Source organism: Aulonocara sp. 'chitande type north' Nkhata Bay, linkage group LG7, assembly GCF_057382095.1.
Source record: "Aulonocara sp. 'chitande type north' Nkhata Bay isolate Kocher_YH1m ecotype deep benthic linkage group LG7, A_spYH_male_GT1.1, whole genome shotgun sequence".
NCBI classification, from domain to species: Eukaryota; Metazoa; Chordata; class Actinopteri; order Cichliformes; family Cichlidae; genus Aulonocara; species Aulonocara sp. 'chitande type north' Nkhata Bay.
In genome coordinates this window covers 50,149,282-50,168,614 of record NC_141350.1, presented here as the reverse complement: position 1 = coordinate 50,168,614, position 19,333 = coordinate 50,149,282, and the positions used below count along the sequence as shown (strand labels likewise).

At 40.4% G+C, this 19,333-nt stretch overlaps 1 protein-coding gene and 1 long non-coding RNA gene across 2 annotated transcripts; one reads left to right on the top strand and one right to left on the bottom strand.

Moving 5' to 3' along the window:
* The first annotated feature begins 7,938 nt into the window (after window positions 1-7,938).
* On the top strand, window positions 7,939-13,991 carry LOC147326112 (Golgi phosphoprotein 3-like). Its single transcript, XM_086301065.1, has 5 exons — window positions 7,939-8,348; window positions 8,836-8,967; window positions 9,221-9,335; window positions 9,944-10,104; window positions 10,879-13,991. The coding sequence occupies exons 1-5, from the start codon at window positions 8,139-8,141 to the stop codon at window positions 11,140-11,142; spliced, it is 882 nt and encodes a 293-aa protein (XP_086157191.1). The 5' UTR covers window positions 7,939-8,138; the 3' UTR covers window positions 11,143-13,991.
* On the bottom strand, window positions 9,699-11,177 carry LOC147326113 (uncharacterized). Its single transcript, XR_015130416.1, has 2 exons — window positions 10,873-11,177; window positions 9,699-10,011 (listed from the first exon to the last, which is right to left on the bottom strand). It is a non-coding gene; the product is annotated as an uncharacterized LOC147326113 (long non-coding RNA).
* Window positions 13,992-19,333: the final 5,342 nt, after the last annotated feature.

Here is a 19,333-nt window from a genome sequence, read left to right as displayed (position 1 = left end):
CTAAAGCAGCAACCACCAATCAGGAGGGAGGTCGCTCGCTGGACGGACCAATCGGTGGCCGCGCTGCAGGACGCACTGGATGACGCAGACTGGGACATGTTTCGGCGCAGCTCTGATGACATCAACATGTTTACGGAAGCGGTTGTGGGATTTATCGGGAAACTAGCGGACGACACAGCAGAAAGAACTATCATCCGAACGTTTCCCAACCAGAAGCCGTGGGTGGATAAAAACATCCGCGACGCTCTGAGATCACGCACCGCTGCCTACAATGAAGGGCTTGTCTCCGGTAATATGGACCTATACAAGGCTGCGTCCTACAACGTGCGCAGCGCGGTCCGAAAGGCAAAGCGGAGCTACAGGGAAAAACTAGAGTCACAACTACGACAGTGCGACTCTAGGAGCCTGTGGAAAGGACTGCGGACTATAACGGACTATAAACGACCAGCTTCTTCAATGATGAATGCAGATGCTTCACTGGCTGATGAGCTGAACACGTTTTATGCTCGCTTCGACGCCGCAGCAATTAAAACAACAAACGGCTGCGCGCGCTCGGAGTGCACCAGTGAAGAAAATGCATTCGTCATCACAGAGCATGCCGTGAGGAACACCTTCAGGAGGGTGAACACCAGGAAGGCAGCAGGACCAGATGCAATCCCTGGCCGGGTCCTTAGAGCCTGCGCTGATCAACTAGCACCGGTGTTCACGGAGATCTTCAACCTCTCCCTGGCCCAAGCTGTGGTTCCCACGTGCTTCAAACAGTCCATTATTGTCCCTGTTCCAAAGAAACAACAGCCCGCTTGCCACAATGACTACCGTCCAGTAGCACTGACTTCAATTGTGATGAAGTGTTTTGAAAGACTGATGAGAGATCACATCACTTCTTCACTTCCTGCCACCATCGACTCACTTCAGTTTGCTTACCGGACTAATCGTTCCACAGACGATGCCATATCTCACCTGCTCCACACATCCCTGAGTCACCTGGACACTGGCAGAGGGAATTATGTTAGGATGCTGTTCGTGGACTACAGTTCAGCATTCAACACAATAATTCCCTCTAAGCTTTTCACCAAGTTGACGGATCTAGGACTCAGCTCATCACTGTGTCAGTGGATCCTCAACTTCCTCACAGACAGACCCCAATCAGTGAGGGTGGGAAAACAAGTCTCCCCCTCCATCTCACTCAGCACTGGAGTGCCTCAGGGCTGTGTTTTAAGCCCCCTGCTGTACTCACTGTACACTTATGACTGTGTAGCCACATCCGACACCACCTCCATTGTCAAGTTTGCTGACGACACTGCTGTTGTGGGCCTGATCTCCGACAACATCGAGACGGCCTACCTGGAGGAGATTAGGAACCTGGAGACCTGGTGCCAGGAGAATAACCTCCTCCTAAACATCAGCAAGACTAAGGAGCTGATCGTGGACTTCACTACAAAGCAGGCGAGGAATTACAAACCCCTCATCATTAGTGGCACGCCAGTGGAGAGAGTGGACAGTTTCCGATACCTGGGTGTCCACATCACTCAGGACCTGTCATGGTCCTGTCACATCAACACCCTGGTTAAGAAAGCCCGTCAGCGTCTCTTCTTCCTCAGAAGACTTAGAGACTTCCATCTGCCACTGAAGGTGCTCAAGAACTTCTACTCCTGCACCATCGAGAGCGTCCTGACGGCAAACATCTGCACCTGGTTTGGGAACAGCACCAAGCAGGACAGACGAGACCTGCAAAGGGTGGTGCGCTCGGCAGAACGCATCATTCAATCAGAGCTCCCTGACCTGCTGTCCATCTACACCAAGTGGTGCAAGTCCAAAGCCAGGAAGATTATGATGGACCTCTCCCATCCCAACAATGGACTCTTCTCACTGTTGAGGTCTGGGAAGCGCTTCCGCTCCCTTAAGGCCAAAACAGAGAGAATGAGGAGGAGCTTCTTCCCCCAGGCTATTCGGGGCCTGAACCAGGTGTAGGACTGGACTCTCCCAAACACGTCACTATAAGACTGGACTCTCACACACGTCACCACACGCACTACCACACATTTCCTATAATCCTATAATTCCTATAATTTATAATCCTTATCTTTATAATCTCTTCTGCTATTTGCACATTCTTTACTGTAAATTCCTAAGTTAATTTGTAAATTTTTGTAGTAAACTGTAAATTGTAAATATTGTAAAACTTTTCTTCTGTCATTTAATGGTTGGGCATTGTACAGCTACAAGCATTTCACCCCCATGTCATACTGTGTATGGTTGTGTGTGTGTGACAAATAAAATTTGAAATAAAAATTTGAATTTGAATACTTCACTGACCTCTCAGAAGCCAGGAAATCTTAAACTCAGATCAAAACAGGGAAAACAACCAGGTAGATATAACACACACTTATTACTGGTTTGAACATGCATGTCTAAACATTCAAACATGTAAACATGTAAATATCAAAACACGTAACTACCAAATAGCTACATAACTAGCTTTATAACCCTTGTAAACACCTCTTTGTATATCAAATTAGATTTAAGTTTACTTCTACACTTTACAGTATGATGGATTATGCAGAAAAAGTAGAATTGGGCTGAAAGATCTATCTCTTTATCACCTATTCAGGTTGTAAATCGTGTTTTTAAAAAGTAACTAAGTAACTAAGTAATTAACTACTTTTGAAAATAAGTAATCAGTAAAGTAACGGGATTACTTTTTGGGGGAAGTAATCAGTAATTAGTTACTGATTACTTTTTTCAAGTAACTTGACCAACACTGCTTATAACTAACGGTTATTTGAGTTGTTGTTGCTTTCCTATCAGCTTGAAGCAATCTGGCCATTCTCCTCTAATCTCTGCCATCAACAAGACATTTTTGACCAGAGAAGTTCTTGTTTGTAAAATCTAGACTTGGTTTTGTGGGGAAATCCCAGAAGATCAACAGCTTCTGAAATACTCAGACCAGCCAATCTGGTACTAACAACCATGCCACATTCAGAGTAACTTAAAATGTCTAAATTCCTAAATGCTCCTGCAATGTGATCGGCTGTTTCAATATTTGCCTTATTTGCCTTGATGAATAGCTGAACAGGTGTGAGTGCGTATACACCTGAACCTGACTTTCATTTTACTCTCAAACACTTCTTTTTTAGTGAAGCAGCTTTTTCATGTCACTTTCGTAATGGTCAGAATTGATTCATTTTTGCTTTTCTTAGATGTAAAAGTAGCTTATGTTAGATGCCCAGCTCTTCCTATCCACAAGCCAAGCAGTTCTTTTATTATTTCCATTACTCAGTAGTGTATTAATCATTTTTATATTTGAGTGTTTCCATTTGCAAACTACTCTTTAAAAATGTACGCCACGTGTTATCTCTACCACAGGCTTCTTCTTTTTTTTTTTTTGAGGGATTTTTTTATATTGCTTCTATTACTTATTTTAATTAATACGTGTTTGTTCTATATGTTTGGTTCAACTTCCCTGAATCAGTGTTGTTTCCTCAGTGGACTAATTTCCTCACAGTAATCCACAGCTGATAATTGTAAATGGTAAATGGCCTGTATTTATATAGCGCTTTACTAGTCCGTAAGGACCCCAAAGCGCTTTACATATCCAGTCATCCACTGTATTCCATTGTATTCTTTGTCTCCTGTTGTTGTTGCTGAATGTGATTCACAAGTACTATATTTACAAACCACTTCTTGATAACCCTGGGTGTCACTGATTGTAGATGAGCAATCCAGAATTTGACGCAACTTGGGCTGAATAAATCGTCTAACCTAATGAGACATGCAGCCCAGAGAGTGAATTGCTTGCTTTCCTCATTACCTTTCGGGAACTCTTTCTGATAATAATCACGGCGCTTAATGAAATAAGAGCTAAGGGAGCCTTTTCAAGAATGTTTTTTAAATGACCTCATCTTAACCCAATCAGGCCCAATCAATGTTATAAAAATATTCACACCTTTCCTGTTTTCAGGAGCTTGAATCATGTTTTCAGTCATGTTTTGTCCATCTTCTAAAGCTACTTTTTAAAATACAAAATTACCCTTTTTGAACAACAAAGTAAATGAAGGCATTTTTTTAACTTAATATGCACTTGTATAAACAGTTTATAAAGCTTTTTAACTGAAAAAGGGGATTTTTAAGAAAGTAATTAAAACCTTTTCCCAACATATAAAGCAGGTTTTCATTGGACTGTAACAAGTCCAGTGAAAAACTAAGTATACACTTAGTCCTTCCATAGGAATAAAGAGGTTGGGAATCCAGTCCAGTGAACCTGATTAATTGATCACTGATGATTAATTGATCATCATTAGATAAGTATCATGTAAGTACCATTCATGAATTAATGTATGCTGTGGCATTCAGGTATGTGTTAACACAGTGCATCAATTATTACAGTAGTTGATTTCCCTGCAAAATTCCCCCCAAGATCAGACCATATAATGCTAAGAAATGCTGTAAAAAACAAACAAACAAAACAAACCCAAGAGCTACATCTCAGTTTCTGCGGGCCTCAGTTAGCATGTTAAATGCTACCGGTTGTGACAATGTAAAAAGAAAAAGACAAGCATGGATTATATGCAAGGGTTGCCAGGAAAAAGCCTCTCTAAAAAGAACCTGACAGCACAGCTTAGGTGTAAAGGCTTCTTCTGAACAACATCCTTTCGACAGATTGGACCAAAATGGAGATGTTTGCTCATAACGTACAGCATCAGGTTTGGTCGAAACAAAACACAGCCTATCAGCATGAACAACTCATCAAGCACTGTGGTTTGGTGGTGATGATTTGGGGTTGTTTTGCATCTAGAGGACCTGAGCTCTTGCAGTCACTGAGTCAACCATGAACTCCACTGTATACCAATGCATTCTAGAGTCAAATATGAGGGCTTCTAAAGCTTGGCTGAAACTGGGTCATGCAACAGGACAATGATCCCAAGGATCGAATGTACAACCAAAAAGGTTGGAAAAAAACATATCAAGATGGTTCAGTCAATGCTCAGACCTCAGCCTGACTGAACTGTTGTGGTGGGAGCTTAAAGAACTGTGCATAAACAAATGATCACAAACATCAATGAACTGAAGCAAGGCTGTAAAGAAAAGTGAGCCAAAATTCCTCCACAGTGATGTGACAGACTGATAAAATCCTACAGAAAGGAGTAAGTTCAGGTTATTGCTACTGAAGGTGAATTTAGTGGCATTAACCTTACAGCATAAAACTTCACTATAGATTTTTTTGACTTTTTTAATGCTTTTTGTGTTTCCATATAAAAAGTCCTCCAACTCATTTTTTTTCTACAATTACTTGATTCTGCAGGTAGAAAAATATACAAGAGTATGTCACACAGTGGAAAATTGTGTTTTTATATTTTGTTTTGGATTGGACTGTGTTGGTACATAGTGTCGATTTTATTTGCATGATTTTATTGTAATAGTGATATTGCATGTTTGTTTATTGATATTCCTATTGCATGATTTTATCCCCATATTTATAGTGTGTGTTTAGTGTTGATTGAACAATATGTTTTTTTTATTCCACTGTGGATTAAGCGGACAATTGTAGGCACCTGTGAGGTGGGGGCGTTCCCCGAGGTGGCCTATCAGCCGCCAAACTGACTTAAGGGAGATGGTGAGCGCAAAGACTGAAAGAGAGACACACGAAAAGTGAAGAGCTGGAAACAAAACGCGTGCAAGCCAGCATATGAACAGAAGGACCTCCGGCCTGACTGTGGGGCGCCACGAGACATTCAGCGATCGGCCAGCATAACCCGGCGATCCACAGTAGGGCAGAATAGCGACCGTGGGAGGCGACGCGTGAAATCCACAGTAGGGCAGGGGTACGCCTCTGCCTGCATCTGTGAGTATCGCTTTCCCACTGTTGGGCGCTAGGAGTAGCTTTGCCGGGGAAGGGTGACAGCGGCTGCGCCGACAACGTTGCTGGCCCGTGTCTGTTGTTTCAGGGCGGAGCTACGAGGGAGGCCGTGCGCGGGTGTGGAGAGTGGCTGGACTGCACGATCGCGCACCGTCAGGTGGAGATAGGAGCCTCCTCCCTGGTCTTCTGCTGGCGAGATTCCCCATCCCGGAAGAGGAGTTCCTCTCCTGTCTCTTTCAGCTCAGGAGAATTTGCCCGCGTGTTGCTGGACTGTGAGAATTAGGACCTTGGGGGGAGTTTTTAGCATAGGGAAAAACATTCATTCAGCTTTGTGTTTTTAGTGTTTAAATCATTCCGGCCGGGTTTTTAGCGGGTTGCAAACACTATTTTTATTGTATACGGGGATTTTTAGCTTGTATTTGTGACTCTGGCTGTGTGTTTTTTTTTTTTGTTTTTTTTTTTTAATGGAAAATAAATGATGTGTTTGACGCCAGCTAAGTTTCTGTGCTCTGAGCGCTGACCCACTCACTCCCCTTTCTGCTTGTATGTATACAGACGTGGTGGTGAAGATTTAGGTCCACCAGTTTAGCGGCTACAAGTATATAAAAGGTGTTCTTTTATTTAATGGAGTTAGACTAGTAGATATGTCTGTTTGTTGTCATTTGTATAATGTCTTCTTGACCTCATAGCTGGGAAGTCACACGTGTAACTAGCATGAATAAAGTGCATTCTATTTACGTTTTGGGCATGTGGGCTCATTTATATTATTAGTTCCATATGTGGCTTTTCCACTATATGGCACAACACATGCCATAAAAAAGATGATAGTCCAGCCGCTCTTACATCACCGAGGGCAGTTATGTGCAGTAAATGGGAGTGGAGCAAGGTTATAATCCAAGATGCATCTCTCCCAGTGATGAGTAACAACAATAATAACCAACATACAGCTGCTAAAGGCAACAGTCATCACCCTCATGCTTAAAGATGCCAACATAGGTAAGAAAATAGGAAATAACTTGTAAACAGAATAATAATAACAACCTAGTTTATAGTATTTTTTATCATGCACATAGTCTAAATTTAGTATCAGTGCGTTTTCATGTGAAAGAAAAACAATCAGTGTTCATCATCATACACAGAGAAGCTGAGGTCAGCAGGGGGAGGACATAATCAGTCTGGTCATGTTTCCTACGCATAGCCTGCCACCTTGTGTTGAGAATCTATATTAAATCATAGCGTTCGAGCTACCGTAAGTAAACTCTCCAATGTATAGTTTGCATTTTTTCCCCCTAAATATAATACTAATGTGTAGTGCAAATTGCAATACATGTTGCATATTACAGTTTAAAAATTAGCTTGGGTCTTGCTACAATTAAAAGCTGCAGTTACCAGCACTGCTTGATCAAATATTTAAATAATTTAACTCATCAAAGCACCTCAGCTGTGGTAATAAGTAAAGAAATAGATGAATTAATTAAGTATATACAATAGAACTTTAATTTAAGCATATATAATTGTTCCCAGGTCAGAATTCTTTTTAAGTGATCTATTGAAGGTGCAATAATTAAGTGTATATAACAAGAGAATAGATCGTAAATGCCAATTTTTATATCATTATTTATTTATTTATTTTTAAACCCCACCAACAACACTAATATAGAAGTAGGCTAATTCTTCATACAGTAAAAGTTTATAGATGACCAGCTCTGGCTATTTTTTACACTTTTTCCTAGACTGAGCCCGCCTTTATCATGTGTTATTTGGTTTCCTTTACTCGTCATTACAGAGATTAAATAATGTAATGATTAAGACAGGCATTTTAAAATTTTTATCTAATTGTTTGCATCTTTAAAGTATTTTGAGTTTCTTCCTAAAACGCTTTACTCAGCATCCATTGTTTTTGTTTAAATTAGGGCTCTACAAAACAAGATTTCCTCTGAATAATTCATAGCCTTTGTCGTTAAATGTAATCAGTTTATGGGGCAGCTCAGAGGTTATGTAGCACATATTTCCCGCTGTGCTCTGTTGTATGCACGAGGCCGGAGGCGTCCGCGGATCACTCCAGGCCACGTTTTTACGTCACCTGCCACCATGTTGGATCCGGAAGTGGGCAGAGTCTGCAGGAATCTCGAGCCCAGCTGAACGTTAGCCGTCGGCTTCGCTCGATCGGTCCACCGCTTTCCGATTTTCACCTCTAACCTTCAGGTTACATGCTGCGTGGCTCTCTTGCTGGTCGAAGTCGGCGCCTTTCTTCGGATTTTATCGTTTTTCGGCATCAGCTATGAGTACTCTCACGCAGAGAACATCGGGCCTCGTCCAGCGGCGGACCGAGGCCATTCGCAGCGCCGCCGCCGAAAAGGAGAAGGAGTCCGGCGGTGAGGAGGACGAAGTGCGCCGCGGGGAGGAGGAAGACGACGACAAAGGGGACTCAAAGGAGACCAGACTGACGCTAATGGAGGAAGTGTTGCTCTTGGGCCTCAAGGACCGAGAGGTGAGCGCTGTTTTGCAGTCCAGCTTAGCAGGCTGGCTAGTAACTTAGTCGCTACACTTGACATTAACTAATGTTAGAGTTTACTGTGCGTCACCAGTCGTGGTTGTCAACAAAGCCAACTCTGGTTTATTAAAGCGCTAGTTAAAAGTTTCCCGGAATGCTGTGTTCATGTAGCACATCTGGAAGTGTATTGATTCACAGTGTGTCGTTGCTAAGCTTGCTAGCAGATGTCATGTAGCTTGTATTTAAGCGCATCGAAATGTTTTGCGCTGCGTTTTGTTGTTGGCTCGTAAGGTTGCAGAAAAAAATGGGGGGTGGTGGAGAGTGAAAACAATTATCAGGTTTGTTGAGCTTCTTAGCTCGGGTTTCTCCAAGCGTTCACTTGACAACTCGCCAGCGAGTCACCGCTTTCCTTTTCATCTCGCTTTGCTTCAGCTCCTTCCAACACGTCAGCTAAGTTAGCGAGTGTGTTTTTTTCTCCACCCAGGGCTACACGTCTTTCTGGAACGACTGTATTTCTTCCGGCCTTCGAGGTTGTATGCTTGTAGAGCTGGCTCTCAGAGGGAGGTTACAGCTGGAGGCGTCCGGTGTGCGAAGGAAAAGCCTGCTGGCAAGAAAGGTGAGAACTATTATATTGCGATGTTTGTGCGTGTGTGTAGGGGGGAAAAGGACCAGTTTGTCCGGTTAAATGCTTTGACGTAGTGGACACTTGACACTGTTTGCTTTTCTTCTGACGAAGAAGGAAGCATTTTTTTTGTCGGGAGATTTATACCTAGTTATCTATGTAATTCCTCCTCACACAGGATGTGTCTACATCACAATTCCACAGACAGCAGCCATCATTATTAAAATGTTTACCTTTCTCTGGCAAGGTGATCTGCAAGTCAGATGCTCCAACAGGAGACGTGCTGCTGGATGAGGCCTTGAAACACATTAAAGAAACTCAGCCTCCAGAGAATGTCCAGAGCTGGATAGAGCTACTGAGTGGTGAGCTAAGGACTGCTGTATTTGTTAGCCAAACCTAGTGGTGATCTGCTTATTGTTTCACCTTTTCGGTCACATAGGTGTCTAAAATGTTGGGGCGGAGGAGTACTGGTTGCTTATGTGCAATGTAATGTCACATTTGTCAGTAGCAGGATTAATTGATTTTTAAAATTGTTTTAAAAATACCTTGTAGTGCCCCAAGTGGCAATTGTTGGAAATGCAGTAGATAATTAGGGATGCACCAATCTGTCAGTAGATGTCAGTCTTGGTGTTCGTTGTGTGAGATGACATTCACCAATGGCAGTAGTTAGCGTTTATCTGTAGTCCCAAAACTTTTCCAAGATGGATAAATATCAAAAGACTGTGTAATGATGAAGATTTATTACACTTTAAACATTTATTTTTAATTAAAATACATTTACATTTTGTGCACTGTCACAGTCTGCAAAATGTAACAAAATATAACAATGGGTGCATCCTTTATAAAAGCAACACAGGAAGCATTTTTGGCTCCTGTTCTCAGCTAAGAACCTTAAAGGGGAAAAATGACCTCGGCATGCACGTCATTTATTTTGTTGCGTCTGAAAGCCCATCTCAATGTTGTCACGTAGGCGAGACCTGGAATCCGCTCAAGCTGCACTATCAGCTGCGAAATGTCAGAGAACGTCTGGCCAAAAACCTGGTGGAGAAAGGTGTCCTCACCACAGAGAAGCAGAACTTCTTGCTTTTTGATATGACCACGCATCCGCTTACCAACAGTACCATTAAACAGGTATGCAAATGTTCACTTTGTTCTGCAATCATGATCAAAATTTTGATTCAAGCATCATTGCATATCATTAGTGGGGGAGGTTTGTGTTTTTTAGTTTGCGTGCGGGAACTGTCAGCTATTTAGGGGCATGTTAGTCACACCCTCAACTTCATTTGATAGAGGTTTGACCTATATTTGCACTTTTTTTTTCTTCACTGGATTCAGTTAAAGTAGAGTTGACAAACTGCACAAGTATTAGTGCAAAAGGGGTAATATGCCCCTCTTATATATTCTCTCATATTTTAACTGGATGGCAAATCATTTTCACTTCATGGTTGTATAGTTAACAACCTTGATTTTGGTCTAGCATTAAAACAAGCAGCTATAGGAGGACAAGAAGTCTGGCAGCGATATATGCTTATTAGTTAGCTGTAACATAACCTTCTATGCAAAAAACCAACTGTTTAGTTTCCGGCCTCGAGAGGCTAAAGCAAACTTCCTGTCTGACTGCTGAAGGGGTTAAAGTCTTGCTAAACATGAAGCTACAAATGTGACTTTAAAAAAAAAAAAAAAAGTTTTTATTTTAGTTATTTAATTATTTATTTTGTTGTTTATGATATTTGTATACGTGCAGAACTGTGTGAACTTTGGTTTTATGTTAAAGTGCTTTATAATAAAGGTATGGTGTGGTACAGATTCCGAGTTAGAGCCTGAATAGTGTAATGATCTAATTGAATCTAATTCACATTAATTCTAACTATAAAACTCTATAATATTTACTGTTACTACCTGCAGCGCCTTGTCAAGAAGGTCCAGGACTCTGTTTTGGAGAAGTGGGTCAACGATCCCCACCGCATGGACAAGCGGGTTCTGGCCCTGATTCTGCTGGCTCACTCGTCCGATGTTCTTGAGAATGCCTTTGCCCCGCTCCAAGACGAACAGTACGACCTCGCCATGAAGAGGGTTCACACTCTGCTAGAGCTGGAGCCAGAGAAAGAGAGCGCTAAGCCCAATGTCAATGAACTAATGTGGGCCGTGGTGGCCGCCTTTACTAAATGAAAGCACCTGATTGGTTGGACTGAAAGGTGGTCTGTATTATTTAATTGGCTGAAGGACTTAATGAGACAGACTTCACTCTAATGAGACAATCTGTTTTGGTTGGGGAGCTTGTTTAGACATCTCTTCTGGATGATATTTTGGTGGTAGTCCATATTAACACACAGTCTTGATCGGTGGTGGGCTTCACCAAGCTAACAGTGGGACGGGCTAGATGACTCTCTAAAATGGAAACGACTGGCTGCTTTCACACAAGTGAGGTACATCATCTGCCACTGCAAAGGATATACTTATACAAACATCAACACTACATACAGGTGGGTTTCTATTCGTTAGATGACATCGGAGAGCACAGTAGCTGGCAACAGTAGTCATGGTGAATATGAAGATATTGACTGGGGCCGAGTTTCCCTTCAGCACAGAGGAAACGTCATCTCTTCATCACTTCAAGATCTCCATACCCTGCCACATGCTAACGCGAGGACAAAGGATGAGCAACGCTCTTTCTGCTCTCGCAGGTCTCCCGCTTCCACCTGTTCGTTTCCACTTGAGTTAAGAACGCATCTCTGGGTTCCCATTATTACAGACTACCTGACTGTGTCAGATTCATTTTGTCCTTGCTTTAATTTTTCTTTCCTCCTTTCCCCTCAATGCCTCTTGAGGGGGAAAGAGGGGCTAAACACAAGTTCAGTTCCTTCACCAGTAAGTCTGAGATCATTCGGCCCTTATAGAGATTTAAAATGTGCAATCTAACAAAGCTCTCATTAGTTTACTGGTTTTTCAAGGGTCCATTCTGTGTGTAGAGAGCGCAGCTAGTCTTCCGTTTCTGTTTCTGTTGCTGATCGATGCTTGGAGTAGCCTGCCATTAATTAACTTTTTGCACAGCTGCTAGCCCTGCAGGTAGGTTAGTATTTATAGGTGTCTTCTCGGGTTGTGTAACCCACTTGTGACAAAGGGATTTGATGATTATAAACTTTAGAAACTATGGTAAAGGAGAAAAAAACGACAACAAAAAATCTCAATCCAGCTCTATAAATATAAAAAATTAAAAAAACAACAAAATAAATAATTCCCTTGGTGATTTAAAAAAAAAATGCGCCTGCTACTTATATTTCTAAATATGAATCGAGATGTAAAGATGCAGGGGGAAAAGAGTAGTGGTCGAATTTGGATATTTAAAAAAACCCTCTGTGACACTTACTGTGATCATTAGTGTTTACTTATACATATTAAGGATTTGTTAGCTAAGCAGGTTAGCTATTTTAGTTACTACAAAAACATATTTTCTCACTTAAAACTAGTGGTATGTAGACATAGAAGTGCTATTTAGGTTTAACAATATTTTCATTTCCCTGAAAATTGACAAAAATATTAGTTGAATTTCCTTTTGTCATCGTAGTTAGTATAAAAAAAAACAACCCAAAAACAAAACAGAAAGTTAGAGGCAAGTCTTGTGTAGGAGTTTCCACACATGACTAATCGACAAGCATAACCTGTTTGCATTTCCTCTGAAGAAATCGTCCTGACATGATCATGTGATTTATTCCAGTTGTTACTTTTAGAGGTAAGTGAGAAAATGTGTTGTGTAGTTATGGAAAGTCAAGACTTTCCATGTATCTCAGCTTAATTGTCATTTCATGATTACATGCTCTTTTTGTTCTGTTTAATCAGCCCCTGTGGGCATGTTGTATGGTTTGATACATGGAAATGATGGCGGAGGTTACATGGGGTCTTGGTAAATCCCTGTTTATGACTGAAACATCTTAACGTCTAATGGAGAGGAAATGAACTCCAAACACGCTTTGGTCTGGGAAAAACTTGTTTCATTGTAAAATTATGATTATAAAAACACCGTCTGATCAATGTGGTCTGTGTATGAAGTTACATCGCCTGTTTTATTTTTGCCTTTCTTCTACCTGCACAGTACCAGTGGGTATGAAGAACTGTTGAGACACGTTTACAGCAACAAGACCATGCTTGTTCTCGGTGGAGGGCTGGGATGTTTGTGGATGTAGCTACAGAGAAAACGGCTTGTATGTAATTATTAATCATTTTATGTGTACGGTCTAATTGAATTCAGTGAAAGGGATCTCTCCTATCCTCTATAATTCTGTATGCTTTTTGTATTACCACAAAAAAATAAACTAAGGATCCTTTAAGTGCCTGAATTTATAATGTTTTGCTGCAGTTTTTCTTTCAGAATTTATGGTTAAAAACGGGCTTGCTCTTATCAAGATTTTGATCCCTTAGGTAGATCGTCTGATTCGCATTCTTCTAGCACTAGTTGGTAGATGAATCTCTTCAGTGAATATAAACCTTTGCAAGATTTGTTCAGTGATCAAAGGGGAAAAAAATGTTGGTACTTGTTTTCAGTGGTAGAAGTGTGCTTCTAATAATCAGTAGGTAACAAATAATTGATAATAGGTTGTAGAAATTATATTTATGACAGAAAGTTGATCAGTTTCTTTCTTTAACTTAAAAGCCTACACATCAGTCTCTGAAATTCATTAACTAACATGAGCCAATTTGTTACCTTTGTGGAACAGTTTGGGGTTTTTTAGTGATCTCAACCAAGAAATAGTATGCGACAGCATTTCCCATCAGACTAAACTTCTTACAGGGATCTCATGTTACCTTACCATTCTTTGTGAACTCTTCGCTTCAGCTACACAGTTTCCATTACAAACATGGGAGTGGCTTCTTGCCTAACTCTTATCAGGAAGCAAATTATTTCTGGGATGTGCAGGTGAAAACATGAAATGAAACTAAGGTGAATCGTTTTATTGGGGGGAGAGTAACACACACACAAAGAGTTCCCTGAAGCTATTTAACCTTTAAATACAATGAAACTTGGATGCATTTTATGTTTGTATTTTTAACAATAAATATAATTTTTTAATAAGTGGGTAGTCAACTTTCTTTGAGGCCAGAAGTTTGTGAACCACTGCTTTAAACAGAAATTTCACCATTTTGTACCATATTGACAATGTGTATGTGAACTTTGTCAGATCGATGTATTTCACAGCAAACGTATTCTCAAAGTTGGAGAACACCGGCCTTCCTAATTGTGTTACTAGATGCTCAATTATCCAGGTAAGGAAACCCCAAAAAGTTAATTCTCTGCATTCAGGTAGATGTCGCGTTTTCCTCAGTCATCCAGGTGACTTCCTCAGTGTCAGCTGACTGCAGGTTTCCCCAGCCTTACAAACAGCACATTTGCATGATGACCGAAACTATCACCACTAGTCAACAATGACCTGTGAGGTCAGTTTCATGATCGTTAGTATGCAAGTTGTCGTCACCATTGATCACTGACCATCGATCAATGGCTATGAGTACCATCCACAGAGAGTTGGGGAATGGCAGCGATGTAAGAAGGTGAAAGATGTACGCTTGGTCCACTGGAAACACTACGTCCAGATGAACAGAATCCATTGTTGGTGGGAATTCAGTTTAAAATGAGGTAGCAGCAAAGCAGAGCTGTGTAAAGTTAAAAATATAAATACAGCTAGTTCTTAGACATGTAAATAAATTGTTATAAGACAGATTTGAAGGCGGAAAGAATGCCAGCAGGATGAATTCTTTAAAAATGTCTGCAGTTAAGTACAGCCAAGATCCATTACTCTTTGACCTAAACCTGGGCTGGAAGACAGCTGCCTGCTGATGTACTCCAACACCTGTAAAGCCTTATGAGCCACGACTACATGTTTGGAATCCAAAAGATTTTAAACGCCTAATGTTTCCAGATTAGTTAGGTTTGCAGCACTTGGCAAGCAGATAATCATGTCCAATTTGTTTTGTTTTTTCCCCTAAATCTTAGATCAGAACTAGTTCCCAGAGAGACACATGATTGCTGCCTAACACTGAAATTAGATAGTTGGTGTTACACTCGTTGTTTTCATGCCTGCTACCACAATTCAGAATGTCTGCTGTGGGCACAATAGCTGTGGATGTGGAGTTAGAAACCCTTTTTAATCTAGTCATAAGTTTGCTTGGCGTCAGCTGCTCTTACAGAACCTGACACCAGCTGTCTCAAGTAACTAAAAACACAACGCTTATACTATTTAATAACAGACCCACCATCAGTAAGCCTTCTAATTCAGTTTTAACCATTTTCTGATCATAAAAAATGTGCATTGTTTGTATTCTTAACTACATTCACAAACTGCTTTCTGTCATAGCCACCATACAAACAGATACTACACATGACCAAGTAATACATTTACTGAATGTATATCTTTTAATGAACTGTTCATGACACACTTCCACTTATGCTGACATTTTTTAAATGCATTTTAAGTAGATTCACAGAATTTATAGATTCACAAGTGTCATTTCCTTTAGGTCCAAGTCAGTTAGTCTAAATGTCACACCTTAACCTATAACAGAGCCAACATGCATGAATGTCCACAGATAGTATACGGTGTATATACATGTGACAATCATCATCTTTAGCAGATATCATCCATTCTGAAGCTCCTGTTCGATCCAGTTCGTCACCGATCTGTATCAGCGGATCAACAGCATCCCACAAGTTTTCCTCTGGAGAGCTCCCGTCTTCCTTTTTGAGTCCACTGCCAGTCCAAATCCAGCGACTCCAGCAAGATGTGTCCACAAACATATGTACATCCCACTTACGGCTACCATATTGCCACCAGTTATGAGTCTATATATGAGACCCGTCTTTAATGTTAGGCTCACGGCCAGTCAGATTTACAGTACACGCTTCCTCTTGATGAGCTCTCACATCATGTCTCACTTGACATTTGCGACAGTCTTGTAGTGCTTGATAAGTATTTCCAGCAGTTTGTATTTCCAGTAGAGTTCATCACCGGCTTTACGAAGCTCGCGTGCGCAGAGTTCAACAGCGGCAGCAGCTCCTGAGGGTCTGTCTGAGGGAAGAAGACATCGGTAAGATCATATCAGTCGATTGCTCGCAATCTGTTAGTAAACTATCGGGCTTAACTAAAACTTCCTCAATCAGATCGGTTTATATATTCACCTTTGCTGGCCATTTTCTCAACGATAATAGTCCGAAAACGAGAAGCGCTTCACGGGATCGTTTTGCTTCTTCAGTGTTGAGACTTGATGTTCAGGAACAGGTTTGACCTATTGATAGCCCAGACTGCCTTTTAAGCATGCTATACGTCACACACATGCTCAGAAAGAAATCCCCCGTTGGTCACGAGTCAACTTCTTCCTCCTCCTACTTTGTTTACGAGCGTCTACAATCAGTAGTGTTAAAGATTAAAATGGTTAAAACTTAGTATGTTTGCACTTTACTAAAGATATATACCCTGCCCTATTTTTTTTTCCCCGATAGTCACATTTAAGTACATTTAAGAATAACACAGAGAATAGAAATGGACACGTACATATGTTTTTAAAAAAGTCAGAAGTCTCAGAATGAGCTCATAACCAAATGAAATAGAAAGAAAAACAACATCTGAACCAGTTCCACCGTGTCACACGAAGCAACATTTCATCAGACCAGTTTGTTGACTGCAAAAAGCTCACAAACCAACCATAAAGAAAACAGTACAGACTGTACGACAACAGTTCACAGCCACACTTTATGTCCTACCTGGCCGATAAGATTAGATATTTAGAAACAGTATTCTTTTCACCATGTACAGGACAGATATCATTGGACGTATTATATAAACACAAACACAGAATATTTAAAATAACAAGCTGCAGAAAATGTTTCTTTTACATCAAAACCTTGCATTAACCGGTGTCACGCAAGTTTCCGTGACTGAATTAATGCAAAAACAAACAAGGCCAACACCACTCTAATCACGTTACACACACCAGGCACGTGACCTGTTTACACTAGACGGTGATGAAAAACTTGGTGACGTGGAAGACAAAGATATGTGCATTGCGCTTCTTCCTTAAAAGTGCACTATTTGCATTTGTGCTTAGTACAAGCACCATGAACTTGTTTGGGCATACCTTCTCCTTTCGTACGAAATGGGAAGTACGATAGTCGTATCACCTGACCACCGACGCTTAGAGAGTTGCAGTATTATTTCTTTATTTAAGGAAAAAGTATTTACTTTTGAGAACTGAGTCTAAACTTTAAGATTAAGAAATTTAGATTATTGAAAGTGCCACAATATAAATGTTTAATGTATGTGGCATCTTGGGTCTGTTAATACCATGCATTTACGCATGCAGACAAGGTCAAGACTGCCTGTGAAAGGTCAAAGCGAGTATCAGAGTAAGGAAGAAAGTTAAAGTGACTTTAAACGTGACGTGGTTGTTGGTGTCTGACGGGCTGGCCAAGAAATTTCAGACACTGTTGATCTACTTGGATTTCCCCACACGCCACCATCTCTGGAGTTTTAGTAAGAAAAACAGAAAATATCCACTCAGCTTAAAGCAAAAGAGGAAATTTCGGCCTCAACTCCCAGTGGCTTGCCATGATTAGACAGCAGAATATTCGAAAACTGTTGCCTGGCCTGAGTCTCGATGACCACAGTGTACCAATCTTCTAATCCTGCTTCCAGCCTCTATGCCACAAATAATCAATAAAGCCACACTGAAGGCAACTAATGAAGTTTCAGCTAAGTATAAGTCAGCAGTTTAGCCAAGTGGCTGCCAAACACATGGTGGGCCTCCCTTTAAATGGTCATGTAATTAAGAGCAAATTTAGATTAAGAGCAAATTTTAAATTACATTTCTGCATTAAAAAAAAACATATAGAGAGTGAAAAATTATGTACGATATATTTATGGTGAATTAAAAGCCGAATTATACATGGTATATTAAAATGTCCTCGTGCTACCTAAAAACAGGCTAAAATCACCTAAAAGCATCACATCATTTTAATGTCACTGCTTATAGCAGAAACAGGCATGTATTAGTATAGTAATATAGTTTGTATACACTTGTATAATTCTATGTATATTTTTTATGTCTCTATATATAATACTTGTATGGCAATAAAGCAATTTTAAACGTTAGATGGAAAATGTCTTTATATTTTAATTACTGTACCGGTACTATTATTGTACTACACTACTATTACTGTAAACATACTTAAATGGGGGAACTCCAAGTGGCACCACTGCACATTTCACACATGCTGCTAGTTGTCCACAGAGCTCAGAAGTGACATGGTTACAGCAGGTGTGTCGCTGCTGCTGATAACAGCATTGTTAAATATACTGGCCTTTTATTGCCGTGTCCTTAAGGTATATGTTTTGAATGTAAATCAACAGGCTTATCATGGTTTCTCTCTTGTGCAGTCTTGTGACCTTTTGTATGAAATTTTTTGTTGTTGTGCAACATCTCTGAGAGGAAATCACCCCATTAATGTTCCACTTCATGGTTGGGGTGTGTGTGAATGACGTTGCTTTGGTGGAAGTAAATAAATAAATAAATTGGAAAACACATTGGCTTTTTGGGGCTTTCACGGGTAGGTTTGAAGTCGGTGCTTGTGTTATTTGTGATGGGAGCAGGTAGCTTTTGTGAACAAAAAAGGGAGTTGACAGGCTTTGACCTTTGTTTGTGTAAATACTGACAAAAGAAGAGTACACAGATGTGACATTAATAGTCAAGCTGTTCTTTAAATAAGCCATTCATGCCATCTGGGTTGAAGTAAATTCAGATCATTTAATGTAAAAATTCTTAGGAAATGTGACTTTACCTAAAGGTATGCATATATGTGATGGGGAAAATCTGAAGTGGCATGTTTTAAAATTTATGAGAATAGGACGTCATAGCTCGTTTACTGAGACTTGTGTAAACACTTCAGTAAAGTCTGCTTCAGTTACTATCGTCACATATTCAGAGGTATTCAGGTAGAAAGAGGAGAGGCTCACCCACCTGTTCTGACTTGGTGCAAAGTAAACAGTAACTGCAGCTGTGATACATACTGTATATGTGAATTTTTGCGTGTATTCATATAAAAACATTTTTTACCCCTGGTTTTGTGTGTTCATGTTCTGTTCTTTTGTATAATTAATCTATTTGTATGTTGTATATTCATTGTTTGTTCAGTAAAGTTCATTTATTTAAAAAAAAAAAAAAAAAGTAACTGCATCTGCGTAAAAGAGAAATGTTGCCCTCTGCTGTCCGTGACCTGAAGTACAACGTAGTTTAAAAAGAAAATGATAAACGAGAGTTGTGTGTCGCTACAGTTAATATAATTACGTATGATCAGTGCACCCTTACAACCTTTGAA